Source organism: Syngnathus floridae, chromosome 8 (genome assembly GCF_059516105.1).
Source record: "Syngnathus floridae isolate MCC-2025c chromosome 8, RoL_Sflo_1.0, whole genome shotgun sequence".
Taxonomy (NCBI): Eukaryota; Metazoa; Chordata; class Actinopteri; order Syngnathiformes; family Syngnathidae; genus Syngnathus; species Syngnathus floridae.
The window spans coordinates 5,452,041-5,469,024 of NC_142420.1; the positions used below are offsets into that span (position 1 = coordinate 5,452,041).

Genomic DNA, 16,984 nt, shown 5'->3' on the forward strand with positions numbered 1-16,984 from the left:
GTTGAGTAAAATAACCCCAATAACTGCCTATGAATATACTAAAACCAAACGTAGAAAAGTTCTAAATTTTATTTAATTGGGTGGGAGGAGGAGATTTAGTACGCGAGTGCAACGCACTCTGCACAGCGAGTAGCGGTATGTGCCTGAGCATTATTTGAAATTATCAGCTAATAATTAAATGTAGAAGAAAAAAGCTAAGCAGAAACGCGGCGAAGTTTGTTGCTGTTCAAAAAATTTGAATTGTTGTTAAATTTGATTGTTTCGATTCTGAGAGATCTACTCTTTGAAGTCAACTGCCTAGTGAGTCAAATAGTTCCGAATCGCTCAAACTAAATGAAAACGATGTTGATGGCAAATGTTAACGGATCGTTAATGCTGTTTTTTATGCGATCACATTCTACAACATTTAAATGTAAGTGTACATATCGTTTTATTTTGTAACTCGAGTGAAGTTGACGTTGTTTGTTAGCTATTTTGCTAACATGATACCCTGCCGTTCAATTTAGGAATTTACTAATAGATCAAATATGTGTACGTCCATGGATTAATGCATTTTTACCACATACTTTGCCATGGAAGCTGCGTGTACAATGTATTTTGATTTCTTTTTTTGTCTTTCAGGTGACTGGATTTATCAGTCTAAAGCAAGACTGTAAACCATGACAAAAAAACAGAAGCCCCTTTTGGTCAGTGTTGCCCATTTGTCCAAAACTAAAAAGAAATTACAAAGTGAGTCTCTCATATATTTTTGAATGTCATGACATTTACAAGATTAAAACTGCTTAATTATCCTGCCCCCCCTTATCTCTCATTCCTCTGCTCCATCAGATACCTGCTCCTTTTTCAAGGTCTCATTGAAGGCCAACAACACGGCCCTGGCTTTCGCTCTACAGACTGAGAAGCAGAAGCACACGTTACTACAGAGGGACAACATGTACCTGAGAAAGGAAGTGGCGTCTGCAAACTTTGATTTGGCCATCTACAAGCACAAATGCAGAGAACTGGTGAGATGATTTACTTTAACACATGGCTCTCAAGATTTAAAGTCAAAAGGAGAAAGTTCAGATCACAATTTGTGGAAATTCCTCATGAGAATTACAATTGATGCTCAGTAGTTGCTTGTATGCACTCTACAGTGCCTGGGCATACTTCTGATGAGACGACAGATGTTCATGAGTCAACTAACTCATGGACAGTCCGTGCTGTTGCTCAGTTAGTTACAAAAATCAGTTTTTAACCCCCCTTCACTTATCGCAGTCTTTAGCAATACAAAAATAAATGATTCATGTTTAGAAAAAAGATTTTGAACGTTCAGCAATTTAACATGATAACACCGTTCCTTGTTCTTCCACAGCTTCTCATCTTGAAAAACTTTTATCGCAACAGTCTCCAACACTTGAACACGGTGGTGGAATTATTCCCTGACAGTGTGAGTTGAAATCTTGATGTGATTTATGGGGATATTTTTTGGTTTGTATGTGAAAAAAATTGTTAGTGAGTGCTGGGTATTAATTCATGCTTATCTTCACAGTGACATTCAAGATTGGTATAAAGACCCAAATTCTACTGCGAGGAAGCAAACAAAAAATCCACCTGAATGTTTAAATATTAGGTCTTGGAATCATGTTGTAAAACAAGATTGTCAGCTTTTGACATCTTGCCTAATGTTTGCACATTCGGTAATGTGGCCCTTGGGTTCTAAAATTTAGGAACAGATAATATTTGTGATGTGTAGGAGTTAGGGTTTTAAACGCAATAGAAGTTTTTTTTGTATGTGGTTTTTGTTCAGCAAGAAATAGTTTGATACAAGTAACTTTTGGCCTTTTGAGTGGGTGCCCTAGTCTCATCCTACCCTCCCATGATATTATGTTAGCGCTCAATGAGAACCAGTTCGACGTCCCTCATCGAAAGGGACTTATACAAAATACTAAAAATGTTTTGAACTCTTAATGTAAATGTAAACTAGTGTCTTTATTAAACTCCCACAGGATCTCTTTGAACCATCCGGGGACCACAACGTCTTCCGAACTGAACCCGACAACCCTCCAGTTGAAAAGTGAGGTTTATTTTACATTACAAACTTGTCAACCCCATCTGATATCTAATTTCACTAAAAGTGAACTTCCTGACAGGCCTCCAAGTGTGGCACCAGATCTTCCAGAAGTTCCAAAGGATTCAGAAATGCAAGCAGGTATTCATGAAAACAACATGCCGGCAGTCTTACCTGTCCCAAGCAGAGGTTTGAGTCTTAGCAACCATGCTGTCCAAAAGTCTTGGGACCTAATGATGTCTTGATTTTTGCACTAAGGCGAATTTAATAATAATAATAAAAAATTATTTATAAGGCGCCTTTCAGGATACTCAAGGTCGCCGCACATAGGCATAATTTGTTTTCAACACAAGGTTGTGAACCATTGCTCTAGATGTAACCACAAGACCATAATGACCTTTAAAATGACCTCCACTATTAATGGTGTAAAGCTAATTTCAACCAAGGGGACTTTGCCAAGAGTAATTAATTATTCGGTAGCTAAAAGAAGAAGTATTTTGTTGTTATTCAGGAACCTTTTGGGGTGGTGTCTGCAAAATGAACATATCCAATTATACTATATATTATATATTTGTGGTTCCAGGACTATTAGGATCACAAACCCCTAAGTTCCTGAAAATGTAGGCGGACATGCTTATTTTCAGTAGAATGTCCCAATACTTTTTACAAGTATTTTGGTCAGTCAGTTCAGTTTGTCACTTCTCTGTTAAGTCTCTGAAAGCATTGATTTGTGTTGCTTTTCACACCTCCACAACAGAAACAGACAAAGAGAAAAGGTATTCAAACCACCAAGCACTCCAGAGGAAGTCACCACACCACTCCAACAGCTTAAGGGAGGAAGTGAGTAGGGTGCCACAAAGGACCTCTCAGTCTGCTTACGACATCGACTCTTTGCCGGGTCACCTGAGCAGCCAAACATCTTCAGCAATTAATATTGCTGGAACATTGGGTCCCTCTGCTGAAGTCAATGCTCCTCGTGATTTGCCAGAGAACACTGTAGTTTTCAATCCAACCATGGAATTGACTCACGGCAATGATGCAGAAATTCATCATTCCACAGAGCGAAAAACCTCTAAACTACCAAAACCCAAACGCAACAAGATAAAAATGACTAACTTGGTTGCGTCAAGTCCAGCAGACACTTCACAAGGTTTGGGCGGAACAAGTTGTGGTCTTAAAGAGCCACAACCTGAGCCGCTTAGCACCACCTCGCATCCAGAAGGCCAAATACTAGACATTTCTAACAAGCATTTCCAAGCTGAGTTTCAAAGTAAACTCACGTCACATATTGCAAAAAGGGTAAAATCCAGAGTTGAGAGGGATAAAAAGGTGAAAAGCACCAAGTCAACAATGGATTCTGGTGCTTCTGTCTGTCTTGCCTTGGGTGATTATCTCATGGATGATGACGTCTTTTCCTTTAAACCCAACAAGAAAGAGACTTTCCCTTTCGAGAAAGACCCTTTCCAAAAAACAAAGTCAAAAGTCACATTCAGGAAGCCCAGAAATAAAAGTCAGACAAGTTCTTTGATCCACAGTGTGGCAACAATGTTGTCACCTCATGACCAAGATAATGGTGGGTCCATAGTGGACCACAATGAAGGAGCAGACAATTTTGAAACTGTACAATTTGAGGGAGCAAGCTATCCCACTGGTGGAAATGAATCGCAGATAAACACAGAGTCTTCCACAAAGTCTCAAGAACATTCCAACTCAAGATGCAGGGGAACATTTGTTATATCTGCGGATCAGACTCCACAAATCAGAGAAGAACTTGGACTGTTGTCCAAAGATAACGACTCCAGTTTGCATATTGAAGAATCTTTGGACTCTCAGGCAGCGACCAAAGATGCCAGTACTGTCACAGCAATGCCAAGCTCCTGCAAGCGTCCTTGGATGTCCACTCAGGATCCAGGAAGCCTTCCGGAAGACTTGTATGGCAGAAATGATAAAGAAAATGTACTGCCACTGGAGGAATTGTCAGTTGCAGGTCATGAGTTTCAGAAGCCCAAAAAAGCGAGGAAGGAGGTCTCAAGCAGATGCGGAAGGAAAAAATCGCAATCTTGTAATGATGATGTAAAGGACAAGAACAAACATCTCCATGGCAAAAGTGAGCACGTGGCTTGTCTTCCAGAATCCACTGACTCCCCTGACTTTTTATTCTTGAAAGACATCTTCCTATTGGATGAAGATACTAACACTTCTAAATCAGACTCCAGGGTGGATAAGAATCCTAAATGGTACCGAAATAAGTTCAAACTCCCTTCAGTGGATAACAGCAACAGAAAACCGAGAAAGACATTCTTCCTTTCCAATCCGGAAATGCCTCCCATAAACATGTCGAAAGAGATGATTGAAGGTGAAGGAGCTTGTCAGCATTTGGGTGACCTGGTCATTAATGAGATACCACCATCGTTGAACAGCTCTATTGCAGACACCGGGCCAGGCTCTTTAACTTGTAGTCCTAAACGACACCCCGCAAATGGGCAGCAACTGATGGAGGAGACCACCTTGATCACCCCTGTCTCTTCTCCAGGTGAGTTGACAACATAAGCATCACATACATTTTCTGTACAGTTGAACCACGGAGCTGGAAAGATCTATTTTATTTACTTTGTATGGGTTGGCACTAGGCATGAAGCGATATTCTAATCGGATTGTATGCTAAGCGTGAGCAGTCAAAAAAAATGACGTGTGTTGCAGCAGGTAGAGTCTTAATGTCAGTGACCAACAACCATGATGGCCCACGTAAAGAGAACCAGGGTAGAAGCAGAAGATGCAAGGACGCGGTCAGTTACAAAGAACCATCCCTGCGTAGGTGAGTGCCACTTCCCCGTGAAGTCTGTTTATGTAAAAAGATGAAATGAATGCTTTTTTTGTTTGTTTTTTTTAGCAAAATGCGACGTTGAATTTACAGATGGCAAGTTCCTAAACTCTCCAGTTTCTGAAGACCACCAGAAGAAGTCACAAGTGCTCCTTTTGGAAAGTCTGATTTTCACTTTCTTACTTGATTGATACTTTTATGTTGTTGGCTTGAATGCACATTTAGTGAGTTTAATAAAAATGTTTTATTGTTAAGGTTTATGTTAAGATTTAAAAATGTTGAAATGTTTTTTCTGACTGACTGGACTGTTCCTGATGCATGCGTGTTGAAAGCTCTTCATAAATGATTCAAGTCCGCTTGTTCATTTGAGACTTGCCTATCGTTTCCCATGTGAGGGTCACCACATTCAGTCCAGTCTTGCTGGGCACAAACATGTAATGTAGACATCTTTTGATTGCTGTGTACAACCATTTTGGTGAGTACAAATGTGTTTTGCATAGGTTACTGTCTTTGTATCGATTCAGCATTTGCACCGCATTGGGAAAGCGAGTTGATTTTGATTTTATTTTGCTCCAGTTTCTGTCGAGCTGTTTTCTGCAGCTACTTCCTGTTGAACAAACAAGACTCGTTGCCAAAATGGAGTCAAAGCAGCTGAAAAGAAATGTTGAGTTTCTCCTGTGAGTACCTGTACTTTGTATACACATTAAAGGGACAGTGTGTAGACCAGGGGTCACCAACCTTTCTTAAACCGAGAGCTACTTCCTGGGTACTGATTAAGGCAAAGGGCTACCAGTTTGACACACACTTCTGAAATAGCCAATTTGCTCAATTTAGCTATCACTTTGTTTTATCATTGTTATTTCCAGTTCTCATGTAAGTGTGATTTTAACAAGAATAGCAAAAATACAGTCAAATCTCGGTTTTCGACCACAATCTGTTCCAGAAGACGGTTCGAGAAGCAAATCGGTCGAATTCCGAATCTATTTTTCCCATTACAAGCAATAGAAAAAAAATTAGTCCGTTCCAAGACTAAAAGAAACCCCCCCTTTCTTTTTTTTTTTTTAACATTTTTTTCATTTGCGCATTTTTGCCCGATCGCGCAACTGCAGCGCACCGCCGAACGCGCAACCGTAGCGCGTCGCCGACCGCGCAACTGCACCGCGCTGGTCGCATTATTGTGACAGAGCCGTCGCTGAAATTTAGAAAATATTCTTAAAGTCCTGATGTACTTTCCAAAATTTAGGTGGACCTCAGTGCACGGGGAGCTTTATTTGGTCTGATCGCGCAACCGCAGCGCGCCGGCGCTCAGTGTCGCATTGCTTTAAGAGCGTCTTTGTGTTTTAGGATGGCTTTACTGCTCCCACTTGCTTTCTTTGGAGGCATGATTAGGGGTTAATACAATCCTCAAAGCAACGAAAATACCATAACCACAGATTCAGTCGGCATCCGGGCCGCGCGGTCGGGTTTTCTCGGGTCCTCCCGGCTCATCTAGTGAGGTTCGACCTCTGAATTTTGTTCAACAACCGAAGCAAAAAAATCTCGAATTTTTTATTCAAATTCCGACTTGTTCGAGAACCGGGACGTTCAGAAACCGAGGTTTGACTGTAAAATAAATAGATGCAGCTCACTGACAAGTGCCGCTATTTGAGCTAATTTTAGAACAGTCCTGCGGGCGACTCATGCGGTCCTCACGGGCTACCTGGTGCCCGCGGGCACCGTGTTGGTGACCCCTGGTGTAGACATTTCTAATTTTTCAATGCCATCTCATGGTGAATTAATTGAATGCATTGACCTAAATTTGAAGCGCGTGCATTTTGAAGCACGCCAACACTTTGCAAGCCTATTACCAATATCTTTAGCAGAGATTCAAACAAAATGTCATCACAGACTTCCTGTAAGGTGAGAGCCCTGACCCATGTATTCGTGATTACTTGACTTTTGATTGTAAACAAAATAAATGTATGTTATTGTGATAGAACATTTTTATTATTTTTTATTTTAAGTCTTTATAATGAAGACTATTTTTCCTCTAAAAAAAAAAAAAGTTTATTTCGCTTTCCTGATTCCAGGGGTGAATACGTCGGGCAGAAAATCAGAGAAAATTCATTTGACCCGACAGGAAAAGGAGCATCTACAGTGCTTGATGACCTGGTAAAAAAAAAAACAATATTTTTGACTGGTCACACTTTAAATCTTTTCTTCATATGACATTTGTTATTTTGTGTGTGCTAAATAAAAAAAAGGCAAAAAAAGGTATATCTATTTAAATATGTATTTTTTTGAGGATAGCATACATTTTATTACAACTCACTCACTCACACCTACACACGCGGCGGTACATGCTTTTCATTGGTTTACTAGGCGATTAACAAAATGGCAGGATGCAACTCAGTTTTACCTCGTTGATGCATTTTGTTGGTATATACTATATTTTAGGCTCACTATGATCTTGCCATCAGCGTTGATGTTTGGTGGCTGCAGGAGGACCCAGGATCCAAAGCACAGGACAAAGATCTCATGTAGGGTAGCTACTGACGTGGTTTGAATCTAATCTTAACATTTATTTTAGTCTTAAAAATGTTAGCAGGTTACATATGCAATAAAAAGCTCTGATGATATTTGGTCAAATTATGCAAAGTGCTGTTGTTCGTTGAGACTGCGAGACTCCCTCTAACTATGTTAAGTTTGTAACATGTTTTTACAATTGGGCCTATTGAGTATTAAGCTCTTTAGAAGTGAAATATTTGAAAAACAAATGTTTTTCTTACTGTGTAGATTATGAGCACTTTTGTGTTAATACCAAAATCAGCAAAGCAAACACAAATATATGAAATCATTTTTTCCTCATTCACCACAGTAGACGGCGCAGAATTCCAGGAAACTACCAAATTTATGGTAATCGCTTGGCACGCGAGGCCATGATCTTGTCATCCTTTGCTGGCATCATCATGGTAAGCAATGTCATTTTATGTATATAAAATTTACATGCAACACATTAGTACTGTGACCCACTGACTCGTCTTCAGAGCAGCCTGCCAGTGGAGGAGATCCTGGCTCTTTACAGATGTAAACCTGTTGCCTCCTACCCTGACACACGCTCCAAGGTACAACACTTGAAACATATACTGCAAATTAATCACCATGACAACTTAACTGCCTCTGTTCTCCAGGCCTCCATTGTGTGTCCCTTCACGCTCTCCTACCACCCATTGGCCATGCTGAGCTCTTACAAAGCTGTGCAACACTGCAGGAAACACAGTGAGTACACAGCAGCATGACGAGAAACAGGGTGGGTCCTCCGAAGACTCATTTAAAAGTTGTTTTCCCCTCAATCCATTATTGATTTTTTTTTTTTACGTTTCAGAGTCTGTCAATTTTAAGTTCTGCTTAAACACATCCTGTGTTCGACATTTCCAACTTTAGCTTTTAGGGTCCAACCTAAGGTTATTGATTGTATACACCATCTTTGTCCCTCCTGCAGATCAAAAGTTGAAACGATGGCTGTCGGAGAAGACAAAGGCCCATGTTCCCAGCAGACGAGTCCCAGCACAATCCATGTCCTCGTCATCGCTCGCCTTTTCCCCTCGCTTCAGCGTGAGTAGCCGTTTTTCCATATCAGCACTTTTGGGGGTAAATTCTTGATTTGATCACCTCATCTAATCAAGTCTTTAAATTTAAAAAGTCGGTAATCCTGACCTCTACTTTGCTTTGACCTCAGGTGGGCGGTGATGGTGAGGAGGTAACTTGCGGTGTCGCCAGTGTTCTTCTGCATGACTGACAACGGTTTATCAAAATGTGCATTAACCGTAGATTAGAACTAAAATGATGGAGGGGACCACATACAGATTAAAAACATAGTCATTAAAAAGTTATTGTAAAAATTAAAGGGATAGTGTCTGGAATTTTTTGCCATCTAGTGGCAAACTCATACAATTGACCGGGCTTACGTGGGTCGGCCTGATATACTGACGGGAGCTCACGAACTGACTGACAATGCCCAACTTGGCCGATCCACATGTTCAAGGTCAGCGGTGTTACCCGCTGAATCCTCCTAAGAGTTTCTAAGAAAGTTACGTTAAATTTATTTGAAATTCAAAACACAAAATCTCATAAATGGTGACTGACTGGCTCTTGATTACAACTAAATTCGAATCTCAACCTAACCTTTTGGGTAAAAATAAGTATCCCACGCTATTTAAAAATCCACAGCTACCCAGCTATATATTTTTTAAAGTAATTAAATCTTTGTAATGCCCATAGTTGCTCTTCACCTATTAGATAGATGTTTAAGGTGGCATCTGATTGGTCAAAATCAGATCAAAGTTATTTTTAACCTGGCATTTTTAAGGCTTTATGAACTTTACTAAATCCTTAGCATCCTGTGTGTTAGCAAACATGAAGTTGCTGCAGTGTGGACAGCAAGCGGCTCACTTCACTTATTATGCAACACAGCAGGAGTGAACAGCGTTTTTCCCTATTGTTCTGCCACTATTGTCCACAGGATGTGTGGATACCATACTAGTCCTTTCCTCGTCCATCAACGTTAAACCCTGTTAATTATTTATTCTCTTTTTGTGTCAAATACAAATCTATATTTCTCACCCCATGTCGTGGTCCAACAAAAAGGTGCACATGTGCCAGTAGCGTTCATTTATAACTAGCGGACCATTTGAATAACAATGCTTTGTTTGTGCGGAGGTGCTATAAAAGGCCCTGGAAACATGAGAAATCTCTCCAATAGACACCATGGGCAAGGTAGGCTCCTCTCGGCCGGCATCGAATCATATTTTCGTCCTTTTGTTTGTCATCACGCAATCTCCTGTCTCCCGACAGATCATCTTTTACGAGGACAAGAACTTCCAGGGTCGCAGCTATGAGTGCAGCAATGACTGCACAGACCTTCACTCCTTCTTTAACCGCTGCAACTCCATCCGGGTGGAGAGCGGCTGCTTCATGATCTACGAGCGAGCCAACTTCATGGGTCACCAGTACTTCATGAGGAGGGGAGACTATCCCGACTACCAGAGATGGATGGGTTTCAGTAGCTGCATCCGCTCGTGCAAGATGATTCCCGCAGTAAGGGTTCAAAGTTCTGCCTTTGAATTTGTTCTTAAAGCTAGACCGGTCATTCCGATGAAATCTATTCTGCTTGTAAACTAGGCGACGTCTGTTGTTCTGCCGCCAGATTCCAAGCAAGAGTAATCACTCCATTGTCCATAATTTGGCCTCTGGTTTCCAAATATAAAAGCTTACCAATGTCCACAGTTCTCCCTTTTTGAGTTTTAAATGTTACCCCGCTGGTTTTGTGTTTTGAAAAAACAACCAATCCACTTTTGGTCTCTTTGCCTAATGCTAGACTAATCATTTTGATATCCATGAGTCTGCCTCTGGTTTCTATTCCTAAAAGCTGGGTTGGTCGTTTTGATGTTTGCGATTGTGGTTTCCAGATTTAAAAGTTAGGCACAGATTTTGGATTGTTTCCTGCAATTGTGCTTTGAGTTTCTTCACTTATAGTCGACAGGTAGTTTCAATATCCATTGGGTTCCCAGACATAAAAGTAGACTATGATGTCTGTGACTCGGTCTCTGGTTTCTGATCATGTCTGTGATTCCATGACTGGTGTCTGTACTCAAAACATAGACCAGTTTCTGTTCATCCTGTCCATGATTTTGCCCTTCATTAACATGACTTAAAATGAAACTAGTCATTTTGAGAGCCTTGTAAAACCCAACTGTCCCTTCTGATGTGATCCCGCAGTACCGAGGCTCGTACAGATTGCGTATCTATGAGAAGCCTGACTTCAGCGGTAACATGATGGAGTTCATGGACGACTGTGCCTGTGTATCCGACCGTTTCCACCACCGCCATATCTACTCCTGTAACGTCATGAATGGCTACTGGATCTTCTACGAGTACCCCAACTTTCGAGGGCGCCAGTACTTCCTGAGGCCTGGCGAGTACCGACGATACCGCGACTGGTGCGCAACCTGCGCCATCGTGGGTTCCTTCCGGAGGGTCACAGAATTTTAGCCATGAGATTAAAGCCTTGCTGTAAATATCAAACGCTTTGTTTATTAAAGATGTCGGATTTTTAACTGGCTTTGTCATCACTTCCTTCTTGACATACATTTTTTGTACATATATATATATAGATATATATATCTATATATCTATATCTATATATATATATGTATATATGTATATACACACACACATATATATATATATATATATATATATATATATATATATATATATATATATATATATATATATATATATATATATATATAATTTATTTAGTGAGAGAGAATAAAAGTTATGAAATCAAATAGACCAGGGGTGTCAAACTCATTTTTGTCACGGTCCGCATCATAGTCATAGTTTCCTTCGGAGGGCCATTATGATTGTCAAGGCCTTATATTACGTATAAACTGATGAATAACTAGTTTTCAAATCAGAGACTAGTAAAAACTGTTGATGAATGGTAATAAAATTGCTAGCAATATCTCAATTATTCAGAAGTTAAGACAATTTGTAATTTTAGGGTTGACACATGAGGTCGATGCACCATTTGACTTTGTCTTATATATATGAATGACTTCAGCTTAGACTCTAGGCTGAAGTCATTCATATATATAATTTTAGGCTTGACTGTGTTTCCAATAACCACCTATAATAATTATACAATAACTATAACAATAAACCCCAAAAAGGTAAGTAAAAAAAAAAGGCTAACTGTTTTCCACATAACGTTGCAGTTGGAAATTGAGTGCAATCAATTGGATGAATATTTACACATTACTATCTTTTGGCTCAGGATCTATATGCATAAAGAGCAACTTAATTTATACCACTTATTGTTATTCTGCAACATTTATTTTGTCGTTTTATATTTTTCCTGCCGGCGTAAATCATAAGCGGTTGTGCTAACTCCGGGCGTGGCCCTTGGACTCTATTACACTGACCCTTCTTCTCACCCTTAAGAGTGATTTGTTTTTGTACTCTACATAAAAAGATAATATGAAGAATTTTAAACTGAAAAATTAACAATTTAAGAATGGGTACCCATAGGATTTGAACGGACCTTTATTTTATGTGTGCCAATTCTGTTGGGCTGTTGAAAATGGTATATGGGGCAAAAAGGTTTTCATGAAAGTTTCAGAATAAATTATATTTACTTATATATTATAACTTCGATATTAATTATATGTACATATACTTTGTAATTATACAGTAAATAGGGATTTTCTGATTCCGGTTCTGAGTTCATCCTAGAGGATGCGGTCTCCCCAGTGGCCATGATCACACCATATGTGCAGAAGCTTCCCACTGAGCGAGTCCACACAAAGCCTGTCCGCACACATAATGGCAGGCGATTCACAGCCAGAAATGTATGGATGGAGAAGCATTGTTATGCATTTATAGACCCTGTTCAGCAAAAAGTCAGTCTGCCGATTCATCAGCTTTGCACATTTGAATAACAACGTGTCGTGGCCCCAGGGATTTGGTATAAAAAGGCTTCGGAATCATGGGGTTAGCAGAGCAAGTTGAACCCTCCACTGGGAACTACCTAAACCATCACCATGGGCAAGGTAAAGCTGTTCTTCCAAATGGTTGGGTTTCTCTCATGGGCAAAGCGAAAATGTCTCTGATTTCTTTTTCAGATCATCCTTTTCGAGGAGAAGAACTTCCAGGGCCGCTCCTACGAGTGCCTGAACGACTGCACCGAGCTGACCTCTGTTCTGAGCCGCTGCCAGTCCTGCCGGGTGGAGAATGGATGCTTCATGGTCTATGAGCGCTCCAACTTCATGGGCAACCAGTTGTTCCTCAAAAGAGGAGAGTACCACGACCTGCAGCGCATGATGACGATGGGAGTGACTCTGGACTCCATCAGATCCTGCAGAATGATTCCCTCTGTAAGCAACCGAGCAAAACCTGAATCATACCAGACGTTGGTCTTGACATTTGCCATTTGAATTACAGCACAGAGGGCAATTCAGGATTAAGATCTTTGAGCGAGAGAACTTGAGCGGCCAGTCCAACGAACTGCTGGAGGACTGCGAGAACATCATGGACCGTTTCCGGATGAACGACATCCTGTCCTGCCAGGTGCTGGAAGGCCAATGGCTGCTGTTTGAGCAGCCCCACTTCCGTGGCAGGATGATCTACGTGAAGCCCGGTGAGCACCGCAGCCTCAGAGAGATGGGCCAGACCAACATGAGGATCATGAGCTTGAGGCGTATCACTGACATGTGCTAGAACCCTGTACTAAGCTTCAATAAATAAAAACAATGTCTTCATAAGTATCTTTGCTTCTTTGGTGTTGATTCAGTAGCTAGAATCGCCCTGCAGATGGACATACCCTCATTCAGCAATTTGTTCTCGATAACATTGACTTGAGTTCTAGTCATGAGCGCAGAATTCAAAACCAAAATATTTAGCAATTGATCAAACTGCTTCTCGAATTCACTCCATCCACCAAATCCCTCCTAAGGCAACTCACTCACTCCCCAAACAGAGGTGTCGCCTACAAGGATGATTCCAGTGAAATTGTCCGATAATTCAGTTAACGATACCAAAACCGCTTTTGGTTTGTGTTAACTGCTAAATTGGCACAAAAAAGCCTTAAAGTTGAACATGTGGTGATTGCTTCCGATTGTCAAACATCACTCTCTGATCGGTGCTGATGCAGTTTTGCCTTCAAAGTTCAACATGCATGGACACGGGACACAAAGCCAGGAATCTTTAACGTTCCAGCGGGACAGCTGCTTTGTATGGAATTTGCCAGGGAATTTCCGGGGACTTGCCAGGGAATTTGCGGCGACTTGCCCAATGGTGATGGTTAAAAAAACTTGGAGTCCTTGGAGATTTGAATAATGCCCAACATTTCAAGGTATAAATTATTGATGGTGTAGGGGTACACTCGCCTGACTGGGGGACGGTGTATATGTGGTTGTGGTTGTGTCACGCCCGTGCCACAGCGCGCTCGGCCTGCACTTCGCTCGGCCACACCCCTTTTGTTACCGTAATGTCTGTCACCTGCTTCCTCTTGTTACCCTGTGTATTTAAGCCCTGCCCGTGTGTTTCTCCCTGTCGGTGTCTACTGTTGTGTCCATTCCTGTTCGTGCTCAGTGTTCCTGTTCGTGTCATCTGGTTTTCCCTCGGTCTGTCTGAAGGCTCACGGTCAGAATTTTAACCTTGTCCAAGGGGACTTCATGTCGGTCAGTCTGTCTGTTTTGCTGGCCGTGAGTCTTCCTCCCGTCTGTGTCGTCGGTTCCCCACCTGCCTCCCTTCCAACTCCTTTTCCCTGCAATAAATCCTGGTTCAAGCTGCATTTGGTCGCCCTGGCTCAACTCCTTCCTGACAGGTTGGTTGTTCATCTCTATCTACTGGTTGGTGACCGGTTCAGGGTGTCGTTTGCTTTTTGCCAGATGTCAGCTGGGATAGGCTCCCTAACCCCCCCATGACCCTAAACAGGATCAGCGTTGTTTAGAATGGATGGATGGATTTTAAGATATAATCATATCTTCAGGCTCAGCAAACACCTTGATCAGACAGGTGTAAACACACAAAGGGGGATAAACGGGGTATCCAAGTTAGCAGAGACTGTTTCCATGCTGTTTTCTTAGCAAGGTAGTTCAAATGGGTATCATCTATCCACTATACAGTATATGAGTTGCATTGCAGAGGACAAGACACCAGGAAGTAGATTTAAAAGTGATTTTTATTTAAAATCTTGTTTTGCTGCTTCTAAGAGCAGGATTCCAGGATGCGCTTCATGCTCATGATGCGAGTGCCACTCATGCCCATATCTCTGAAGGTCCTGTACTCGCCAGGCCTCAGGTAAATCATCTTGCCGCGGAAGTTGGGTTGCTCAAACAGCAGCCAGTGGCCATCCAGCACGTTGCAGGACATACATTCGCTCATGCGAAGGCGGTCTATGATGTTCTCGCAGTCCTCCTGCAGCTCGTTGGACTGGCCGCTCATGTTCTCTCGCTCAAAGATCTTAATCTTGAATTGCCCTCTGTGCTGAGGGTTCAAACAAAAGAGGGAAAATTCAGCAACGTGGACTATTTCAAACAGATTTTTTTTTTGGGTAATGTAGAGTTGGTAGCATAGTGGTCCCCAAATCTAGGCAAAGGTTCTCGGTTTGAATCTTAGCATGTCCTCACTGTGCTTGTAAGACTTTCCATCGGGTAAACAGGTTTTATCTCACAGGTTAAAATCATGGATGCTAGGTGACCTAGGGTTAAAGTCAATGTTATGAGCCAGTATCTTCTTCAAGGATACTTGAACATGGTCCATGGATTGGCAATTGAACAACCAATCTGCAACCTAAGGCAAAGCCACACCTTCCCTGAGTGTGAATGATTGCTTGATGTGCAGAGCCCCATGATGCCAAACTCATTTATGACCCTGAACAGACAGTGGTCGACATTGGATGGCAGTGGTACGTACATACCATGGGGATCATGCGGCAAGACCTGATGCAGTCACTCATGCCCATCCGCTGGTAATCTGAATAGTCGCCCCTCCTGACAAAAAACTGGTTGCCCATGTAGTTTGTACGGTCATAGACCATGAAGCAGCCGCTCTCCACCCGACAAGAGAGGCACCTGCTCAGGTAAGAGGACATGTCAGCGCAGTCGCTGCTGGTCTCATAGGAACGGCCCTGGAAGTTCCTGTCCTCATAGAAGATGATCTGAAAACCGAGCAGTCATAAATGATTGGATTAAGGGATTATCACATAAAACACGTTTTCCCAAAGGAGAGATCTACCTTGCCCATGGTCATGGTTGCGGTGGTGCGTGTGGAAGCCCAAACAGACTGCTCGAGTTCCTCCACGTCGCCCGGCCGCTTTTATACCTGACCTCACTCCTGAAGCATACATGACCCCATTGTGGAAAATCCTGACAGGGCAACATGCAGCAGAGGCCCCACCGCGTGCACGGCAGCAATTCAAAGAGACCTTCAAACACATCGTGATTTGCGGTGGTAGCAATTGTTGGGAAGAGGCCCCACTTGCATTGTCTACACAGTTCAGAGGCAGAAAAAAGGTTTTCCATAACACAAAAACTTTCCTGAAGATCATTCCATCAATAATTTTTATGGACATATATTGCATAAAACAAAAAAATTGGAATATAAAAAGAATTGAACTGCAGTATGCAAACAAAAGTTGTTATAGAGAACCAAAACTAATGAAATAACAAACTAAAATTCATGCAAACTTTTAGTTAAAAAAATTAAATAAAAATGAAAATGCTTTGGACCAAAAAGTTATCTTACATTTATAAAACTGATTATAGTGAAAATGTCTTTGTCAATATATATCATACATGAGCTTTCGGGGTACATTTTAAAAATATACTGTAGCATTTATTTCGATATTGCTGTACGACCATACAGAAGAAGAAAGGTCGTTTATGAAACGTAGTCTCTTTAACACAATAACTTTATAATAACTTTAACTAGTAAAAAGTGAACTATAATCAAGCATTTGTGAGGAAATAAAACCACAACTAACAAACTCACTTTAAAAATTAATCAAAATAAATACACAAGAGTCACAATGATACAAAATCTTTAATGAGATATTGAAAAATGATTATAATCCATAACTCATTGATCACCAGTGCTTTCCAACATGCTTGCAAAATGTAAGGCTGTCATAAACATTTTTTTAATCGATTATCCTATAGATTATCCCATTGATTTTTTTTCTTTGTAATCATGACATAAAATTGTAAGTATGAATTTATATATTTTTAAAATACAAACAATGGGTATTGATTATTTGTTGTCAGAAAAAGTGTTTGCCGTAACAAATGTCCATGCAGAAACACAGAGTAGTGGTTATGCATTCTGCAAAAATTATTTAAAAAAATATTAAAAATGAATGATTTTGAGTAATTATTAACCATAATGTTATTCTGAATCTCCCTGAATGAGAACATATTTTTGAGTTTAGCAGTACCTGCCATTCTGAATTATGAAGTATGATGTGATTTCAATGCATTGATGATCTTTAAACAGTTCAGTCTTGGTACTCCAACAAACAGGAGACGATTTTGTTTGTTTACAATTATCAATGGTGATAATGTTGTGTG

The 16,984-nt window shown here is 40.9% G+C and overlaps 5 protein-coding genes across 8 annotated transcripts; 4 read left to right on the forward strand and 1 right to left on the reverse strand.

Moving 5' to 3' along the window:
- The first annotated feature begins 113 nt into the window (after positions 1–113).
- On the forward strand, positions 114–5,159 carry sgo2 (shugoshin 2). Its single transcript, XM_088383622.1, is given in 10 exon segments — positions 114–412; positions 622–729; positions 829–1,004; positions 1,355–1,429; positions 1,989–2,056; positions 2,133–2,191; positions 2,808–4,583; positions 4,751–4,865; positions 4,941–4,952; positions 4,954–5,159. Coding segments are annotated over 9 exon segments (2,460 nt in total). The 5' UTR covers positions 114–412; positions 622–659; the 3' UTR covers positions 5,063–5,159.
- A 294-nt stretch (positions 5,160–5,453) lies between these two features.
- c9h2orf80 (chromosome 9 C2orf80 homolog) lies at positions 5,454–9,626 on the forward strand. 4 transcript variants are annotated; one of them, XM_088383625.1, is made up of 9 exons: positions 5,741–6,770; positions 6,941–7,022; positions 7,308–7,390; positions 7,729–7,822; positions 7,898–7,975; positions 8,042–8,129; positions 8,353–8,465; positions 8,590–8,610; positions 9,570–9,626. In XM_088383625.1, exons 1-9 carry the CDS (start codon positions 6,628–6,630, stop codon positions 9,576–9,578), a joined length of 711 nt encoding a protein of 236 aa, XP_088239751.1. In that variant the 5' UTR covers positions 5,741–6,627; the 3' UTR covers positions 9,579–9,626. The 4 variants fall into 4 exon arrangements, with proteins under 4 accessions (XP_088239752.1, XP_088239751.1, XP_088239749.1 ...); XM_088383626.1 differs by lacking the exons at positions 5,741–6,770; positions 9,570–9,626 and adding an exon at positions 5,454–5,548 and having other exon boundaries at positions 8,590–8,757; XM_088383623.1 differs by lacking the exon at positions 9,570–9,626 and having other exon boundaries at positions 8,590–8,757.
- Positions 8,908–10,966, forward strand: LOC148394135 (gamma-crystallin M2-like). The gene is made up of 3 exons (XM_088383627.1): positions 8,908–9,626; positions 9,705–9,947; positions 10,629–10,966. The coding sequence occupies exons 1-3, from the start codon at positions 9,618–9,620 to the stop codon at positions 10,899–10,901; spliced, it is 525 nt and encodes a 174-aa protein (XP_088239753.1). The 5' UTR covers positions 8,908–9,617; the 3' UTR covers positions 10,902–10,966.
- Positions 10,967–12,397: 1,431 nt separating this feature from the next.
- LOC148394136 (gamma-crystallin M1) lies at positions 12,398–13,180 on the forward strand. Its single transcript, XM_088383971.1, has 3 exons — positions 12,398–12,466; positions 12,539–12,790; positions 12,858–13,180. The coding sequence occupies exons 1-3, from the start codon at positions 12,458–12,460 to the stop codon at positions 13,131–13,133; spliced, it is 537 nt and encodes a 178-aa protein (XP_088240097.1). The 5' UTR covers positions 12,398–12,457; the 3' UTR covers positions 13,134–13,180.
- Positions 13,181–14,580: 1,400 nt separating this feature from the next.
- LOC148394137 (gamma-crystallin M3-like) lies at positions 14,581–15,763 on the reverse strand. Its single transcript, XM_088383032.1, has 3 exons — positions 15,654–15,763; positions 15,337–15,576; positions 14,581–14,903 (listed from the first exon to the last, which is right to left on the reverse strand). The coding sequence occupies exons 1-3, from the start codon at positions 15,666–15,668 to the stop codon at positions 14,625–14,627; spliced, it is 534 nt and encodes a 177-aa protein (XP_088239158.1). The 5' UTR covers positions 15,669–15,763; the 3' UTR covers positions 14,581–14,624.
- Positions 15,764–16,984: the final 1,221 nt, after the last annotated feature.

Bases quoted from the DNA above. Each gene is read 5' to 3' on its own strand.
- c9h2orf80 (XM_088383623.1), top strand. From the start codon at position 6,628: ATGCCATCTCATGGTGAATTAATTGAATGCATTGACCTAAATTTGAAG. The intron at 7,023-7,307 runs GTAAAAAAAAAA...ACTATATTTTAG, and splicing joins CTACAGTGCTTGATGACCTG to GCTCACTATGATCTTGCCAT. The intron at 8,130-8,352 runs GTGAGTACACAG...TCCCTCCTGCAG, and splicing joins GCAACACTGCAGGAAACACA to ATCAAAAGTTGAAACGATGG.
- LOC148394135 (XM_088383627.1), top strand. The intron at 9,948-10,628 runs GTAAGGGTTCAA...GTGATCCCGCAG, and splicing joins CGTGCAAGATGATTCCCGCA to TACCGAGGCTCGTACAGATT.
- LOC148394136 (XM_088383971.1), top strand. The intron at 12,791-12,857 runs GTAAGCAACCGA...TTTGAATTACAG, and splicing joins CCTGCAGAATGATTCCCTCT to CACAGAGGGCAATTCAGGAT.
- LOC148394137 (XM_088383032.1), bottom strand. The intron at 14,904-15,336 runs GTATGTACGTAC...TTGAACCCTCAG, and splicing joins CTTGCCGCATGATCCCCATG to CACAGAGGGCAATTCAAGAT.